At 33.7% G+C, this 7,374-nt stretch overlaps 1 protein-coding gene across 4 annotated transcripts; it reads right to left on the reverse strand.

Moving 5' to 3' along the window:
- Positions 1–2,150: 2,150 nt before the first annotated feature.
- Positions 2,151–5,528, reverse strand: LOC133804267 (uncharacterized). 4 transcript variants are annotated; one of them, XM_062242414.1, is made up of 6 exons: positions 5,313–5,528; positions 5,057–5,171; positions 4,993–5,024; positions 4,723–4,861; positions 3,794–3,860; positions 2,151–2,412 (listed from the first exon to the last, which is right to left on the reverse strand). In XM_062242414.1, the coding sequence occupies exons 2-6, from the start codon at positions 5,111–5,113 to the stop codon at positions 2,399–2,401; spliced, it is 309 nt and encodes a 102-aa protein (XP_062098398.1). In that variant the 5' UTR covers positions 5,114–5,171; positions 5,313–5,528; the 3' UTR covers positions 2,151–2,398. The 4 variants fall into 4 exon arrangements, with proteins under 4 accessions (XP_062098398.1, XP_062098399.1, XP_062098397.1 ...); XM_062242415.1 differs by having other exon boundaries at positions 4,993–5,171; XM_062242413.1 differs by having other exon boundaries at positions 2,151–2,375; positions 4,961–5,171.
- Between the last annotated feature and the right edge of the window lie 1,846 nt (positions 5,529–7,374).

Genomic DNA, 7,374 nt, shown 5'->3' on the forward strand with positions numbered 1-7,374 from the left:
CTGAATGATTGACATAAGACTAACCTGGATGACTCCTATAATGGAATATCTCGCGACTAGAAAGTTACCTGATGATAGAAAAGACACGAGAAGAATACTTTATCAAGCTCCACGGTAGGTAATAGTTGATAGAGTCATATATCGGCGAGGTCATCTTTTCCGTAAAAATATAAATACCTTATTTTATGGAAGGTTGATTTTAATTAAATAAATCAAAGAAAAATACAACATCCTTGAAAAGGGAAATAGAAATCCACGCATGACACAGTCCGATAACTATTCCATGCGTGTATCAGTACACTGATATTGTATCAGTGTTGTTTTTATTTTATTTATTTATTAATTAATAATTTAAAAATAGATTTTTCAAATTTGGTAAGTTAGATATTTACCTAAATCAATTCCTATCATCATTATGATATTATTATTATTATTATGAATAATAAGGTAATAGAATGATCTATATATATATGATATAGAATAATAAGAAGAAAACACACAACAGATAACAACAAAATTTAATTTAGAATAGTTCTAAGAATTTTTTGTCAGACAAAAAGTTATCATCTTCTTCTTTATTCTAACCATTCTCAGACCATAATCTAAGGTCTCATGTGTTGAGAAATACTTGTGATTCCTAAATTGCTAACTCATGTTCTCTATGTGCCCACACACATCTTGAGGTGTATAGAATATTCTGGAAGATCGTGGTTTGAGTGCTAAAATCATTGGATAGGAAGATCGATAAATATACGAAAAGACTCAATGACACTTGATAAGCTTCAAGAGGTAAGTGCTTATCTTCTTGAATATTCATATGTTTATGTGTTCATATGTTATGTATAAATATATTGTATATTTATATATATGTTGCATGATTAATAATATTGTATGTTAATGTTTCTGTCTAGATGTTTTCTTATTCATGTAAACTGTTTATATGAATAATTAAAAAAAAATTATTGTTGTTGTAAACAATGGGCCCACCACACCTATTCCCCTAGGCACTCTATATGTTTTTCCAACCCTTCTACAACCTGATATGGTCCATCCCAATTTGGTCCCAAAACTCCTGCTGCAGGATCCCTAATGTTTGAGAACACTTGTCGCAATACTAGATCTCCTAGGGCAACCTTTCTATTCTTGACTCGAGAGTTGAAGTATCTGGCTACTTTTTGCTGGTAAGCAATCACTCACAATTGTGATTTTTCTCTTTATTCCCTGATCATGACGAGGCTTTCAGGAAATACTTGGTGGTGATGATCTTGGTCATACTTACTCCTCCGATGCGTGGGGGGTTTAACTTAATTGGTATCATTGCTTCATATCCATAAGCTAGGAAAATGGAATATGTCCAGTTGAGGTTCGAGAAGTAGTTCGATATGACCATAAGACTTCCGGAAAAATATCTTACCAATTGTCTTTAGCTTGCTCGAGATGCTTCTTATTGTGTCCTTTAAGGTTTTGTTGACAGCTTCTACTTGTCTGTTTGCTAGGGGATGAACAGCTGCAGAAAATCTTTTGGTGATACCATGCCTTACACAAAAATTTGTAAATGTGTCATTTTCAAACTGAGTGCCATTATCTAAAACGATCTTCTTTGATAGCCCATATCTGCATATGATGTTTTTTACTACGAAATCAAGCACCTTTTTGGAAGTAATTGTAGCTAGTGGTTCGACTTCGATCCACTTTGTAAATGTAACGCCCTGGTTAGCCAATTCCACAACACTGTGTATTTTGAATAATGCTTAACTCGCTAAATAAGTCTTTAGGCCATAAACGTACAACTAACACTACTACAAAAATGAACTTTCCTGACAGTTTTTAACTATCGGCATTGAGCAACGACGATAATCGACTAACTGTCGTATTTGCCTATGCTGGCGTAGGGGTAGCTATGCCGACAGTTAAAAATTGTCACTATTGCTGGGAATGCCAACAGTTATTAGTTGTCGCTGTTTCTGGCAACGTTGATAGTTATTTGCTGTCGCTATTTCTGGCAACGTGGTTGGCTCTCTATGGCGACAATTTTTAACTGTCGTTGAAAATCATACTAGAAATAAAAAAATTGCTTAAAAAGCCTCCAGCCCATTCAGTAATCCTTAAGCTTCAATAGCATAACAAAAATGCAGAAAAAAAAAATATAATAAAGGTAATCCTTAACCTCAGCCACTTATATTAAAAAAAAATTGTGTAAACATAGAATACTTAATCATATATCATGAGTAACAAATAATGAATGTATCCCCCAAAATAAAAGTGCGTACAAGTATGAAAAAAAAATAATACAACTTCACAAAAGATGTCAAAAACACAAGTTCTTGTGGAAATTTGGCATCATAAACTTATTGTGCAACATCACTCACCAACTCCTGCAAAAACTTATTGTGCAACATCACTCACCAACTCCTGCAAAAATTTAGCATTCTATATGAAATCAGAACTATATTCCAAAATAACTAATAACTAATAAGAAATGAGCATGATGTCATTTCTCATACTTATACAAAATGAGACTTTTTATGTCAAATAATTGCAGTTAGATCTACTGAATTTTCTATTTGAACTTTTACTGCCTTTAGGTCTCTTGAAAAATATACGAAGTGAATCTCACTTGCATTACATTTGAATAATAACTAAGCTTCTAAACATAAGTCAAGGGACTTTTAAACATAAATGACATTTAAAATACAGCCACAAACATAATTCAACTAAATCTTAAATCAGTTGTAATAGCAGTGAGAAGGCACCTTATAATAAGAAATACAAGTAATTAATACATTAGCTCTGCTCATTTTCCTAACTCTTCAAGCTAAGAACTAAATATTATGTACATTATCTTTATGTCTGAAATTAAAATGCAAAAAATTAGGTGTGGCAAAAAAGGTGGCCATAGAAAAAGGCTAAGAAGTCATATTTCCCTATTGGACAAGCAATAAGAAACAATTTCTCATAAGAAAATGACATCTCATATCAACAAGAAAACTTGATTCTAATGATCAAAAACTCATACTTGATCAGTAGAAGGGGCCATGTATGAAAATTATAGTTAAGGATGTAGAAAGTCCCACACAAAATTTAGTAAATCCAGAAAGAAAAAACACATAACATTAAATTAGAAAAAAATAAAAATGATACTGAAAAGAGAAAATAATATCATTTGAACATAAAAAAGTCGTGAAAATCAAAGAGCACTAAAAGATATATAAGAAGAATTATGTTTTCTAAATCTTAAAGAGGAGTACACTTCAACCATTATTGAGGGCCCATTATAATTTCTAACTCTTAAATAATAGCATACTTGAGCTTGACAGGATATCTTTTATATCAAAGATAAAATGAAGGTGAAATCATAATGATGTAAACATAAATAAATATCTATTTATAGACACATTTATTAAATGGTAAAATATTATGGTACAAATTCAAGATATTTATAATAATTTACCCAAAATTCACCTTTCACTGGTTTTGGATAACGATCTAAATAAGAAATGTGTCAACAAAATACAATTTAATCCTAAGTAATTAGCAGAACTAGCCAAACAAAAAGACAATATTCATTCAAAAACATTGCCATATTGATCTCCAAAATAGAAAGAAATGTGTTGAATTGAATAAAAAATCAAAAAGATCATAATCTATTTTCAACAGAGAATGCTCTTCTCCCGATCGATATACATATTTATATAAATATATAATATATATTATTTTTGTTCTGTACAAGATTTAAAAAAAACCCAGATTAAATAAAAATAAGTAAATGCAAGTGAGAGAGGCGGAGATATACCAAGCAAGTCCCACGCCGCTGCTACTACAAAGACGCACCAGCCACCACAAAGACGACACCGCTGAACCTACGAAGAGAAAGCTAAACTCAGTAAAGATATATATAGAAAAAAGTGTAACAAAGGAATAATTGAACATCAATTCAGTTGAACATCGATGGTTATAGGCAATTGAAACACATCATATATAATAATTTCTCAGAGGGTAGTAGCAAGACAAAAACAAATGCACTTGCACACAGTCTAGGGAATAAAGAAGCATGCGGCATACTACTTGTGCATGCAACACATGGTAAGTGTACATATGGATAGAATCAAAATAGCCCAAACTTTATGAAGAAGCTATGAAGTATCAAGAAGCAACAAATGGAAAAGGCTATGCATGTGGATGTTGATTTATTAATAAAATATGAATCTAGAGTGCTGGTACAAACTCCAAACGATCACTCAGTTTAATAAAAAAAAAAACTTACACAAAAACAAATAATTTAATCAGATCTGAAATCACTTAGTGAAATTAGGATCAAAAAACAGATCTGAAAAGTAATCGGACACAAAAAAAAAAAAATCAAAGACCAGATTAAGAAAAATACTTGAAACAGAAAAATTAATCACAAAATAGTATCATGGATCACATATCCTAAACATATTCAACCATTACAAAAGTTATAATAAAATAAGATCAATTATCAGATTCACAGCACAATATAAACAACCAGAGAAAATATAAAAAACAGAGTAAAACACACATTTATATAAATATATATATATATATTGTCAAACACATATTCAAATGTAAAAATCTAAAAAAAAACCATACCCAGATCAGAAACAAATTACACAACTATGGTAATAATTGGCTCTAATAATATACAATCATCAGTAATCCTTCAGATTTGGGGTTATTAATCTTGCATAATCATGGATATACCTTAACAAGAGTTTGCAAAGCCTCTATATTTATCACCAACTGCTGCCATCTGTCACCAATAGCTCCGATCCACAACCAAAGCCTCCACTCCGCCACCAAAAGCCGCAATCTGCCACTTAACGCTCTACTCCAAGATATCCTGACATAGAGCAAAATTAAAGCTAAGAACACAAAAGGCAAAATAATAATACATCACAGCAAAGAGGATGAGCTATAAATAATTTAAAGCCACACACACCAATCCGAGAAACTCAAAGCCACAAAACAAACCACCAAAGCCTCTGCATTATCCAGCCCCGAGCCTCTGCATAATCTATCCAAATGAGCGCCGAGCCTCTGAGTCATCCAGCCCCAACGAGCCCCTGAGCCTGCGCCAAACCCAAGCCTCCATGTCGTCCAGCCCCCCTCGTAACCTCCGAGCCTCTGTCGGTCGGTGAGAGGGAGTGCGGCTGAGGGAGTTCAAATAACACATTTTAGATTAAGCAACAACAAAGAAAAACTTCAAAAGAAAAACATAAAGCAGATGGAATCATGGAAGCTAAAGAAGTGAGAGGGAGAAAATGGTGAGACTGTAAGAGAGAGAGAGTCACCCCGTCAAATCCCCCGCCTTCGAGTCAACACCCGTTCAAGACGTGAGAGGGAGAGAGCCCCCTCGAATCCTCCGCCGCCGAGACCTCACCCATTCGAGACCCCGCCGCCCGTTCGAGACCCAAGCTGAGAGAGAGAGTGTGTGTGTGTGTGTTTGTGAGAGGGAAAGAGAGAAACTGTTAGGATTTTCTTTTTTAGAGAATTTTTAGGGTTTTTAGTTTAAGGCTTAATTCTTTTTAATATAAATATATATCTACTTTACATTATATAAATGTAAATAAGCTGGTGAATTTTGTCTTTTCTATAATCCAATTTTGTCTTTTTATTAAAACTTAGTTTACTATATTTCTTTTTCATTATATTTTTTCTATTCATTTTAACTCTTGATCAACTTTATAGTTTTTGGATTTTGGACATGATATGCATCTTCATGATAATTTCCATAAATTATTTTTGCATATTCTTTTTTATTTTATTTTTCATATAATTTACTAATTATGTAAATAAAAAAAATCAACTAATATATGATAAATTAATGAAAAGATATTATATAATTTTTTTATTTGAATTTGGGAGATATTTTATAACTATCGGTATTGGGTTTTTATTAATTATCGGCATTGAGATCAATAGTGACAATTTTAAACTGTCGGTATTGGTCTCGAATTAACTGCCGGCGTTGGGGTCAATAGCGACAGACAAAAGCAATGGTGACAGTTATTCACTGTCGGCGTTAGTTTCTATGCCTATAGTTTTTAACTGTCGGTGTAGAGTCACACTAAGCAATTACGACAGTCAACAGAATTGACTATCCTGGTTGGGTGTCGGGAAAGCTTAGTTTTGTAGTAGTGTAAGTGTGATTAATGGACCAGGATTAAAATCTAAGTCAAAAGGAATGGATCTTTTATTAAAAATGTTAAACTGTACATGGGATCCCATAATAGTGTTTACAAAGTTGTTTACAAACCAAAATAGTCATTACAACTCAAAAGTTACAATCTGCCAACCTAAGCAGCAAAAATAGGGCTTAACCCTAGTTCCCATGAGAAACATTGTCTGTGGTGATCAAGCGGCTGCATATGTACACATCGCCACCTAAGATCTCCACTCATGACTGGGTAAGCTTTTCTTTTCCTTTACATGCACCACATAGCACCCATGAGCCAAGGCTGAGCAAGAAAATTTATTACGACAAGCATACAAGTACAAATAAATGATTGTAGAATCATTCCTCGCCCCGCAGCCCTAATCAGATGACCATAGAGTCAACTTGGGGTCCTTTGCCTTGAATAGATGACCATGGAGTCATCCTGGGGTCCTTTTCCCTAAATAGATGACCATGTAGTCATCCTGGGGTCCTTTTCCCTGAATAGATGACCATGGAGTCATCCTGGAGTCCTATGCCCTAGCCATGTGACCATAAAGTCACCTTGGGACTTTTAGCCCTAGCTCTAAGTAACTAGGCATAGAACTACTCAAGCGCTTTAGTTTTCTACGACCATTGGATCGAACGAGCGTGTAACACACTTTTGATTAGATCTATCATATCGATCAGCGCTCGATGCACTATTTCCGCTCTTGACTCCTAAGTCAATGCTTTGCAACCAGTGCTCAGCACTATTGCCATTCTTGACTGATAAGTCAATGCTTCACGATCAGCGCTCAGCGCTATTGCTGTCCTTGACTTATAAGTCAATGCCTTTCTCAAGTAAATAATGCAACCAAGCTTCTGTGAAAATTTAATTGATTTAAATACGCAAGTGTACGCAATCACACAAGTAATACAATGATATTTAAAGCGTCTCCACATGGATTGCAAAATAGAAAAATAGGTAAAACAATTATTAAACAACTTAAAGGTATTAAGAATTAAATGGGTTGTTTGCAAGCTAAACGAAATATTAAAAAGATGAAAATACTGAAAATAAAACTGAACTAAACAAAGTAATTAGAAAGAAATATGTGGGTTGTAGAATGAACTTGAATTATTAAATCCCCCTATGTTAATTATTCTGAACAGATTGCGGCGGCAATATTTTAGCAAAACTCCCAGGTTAACAAGAA

Source organism: Humulus lupulus, chromosome X, assembly GCF_963169125.1.
Source record: "Humulus lupulus chromosome X, drHumLupu1.1, whole genome shotgun sequence".
Lineage (NCBI taxonomy): Eukaryota > Viridiplantae > Streptophyta > Magnoliopsida > Rosales > Cannabaceae > Humulus > Humulus lupulus.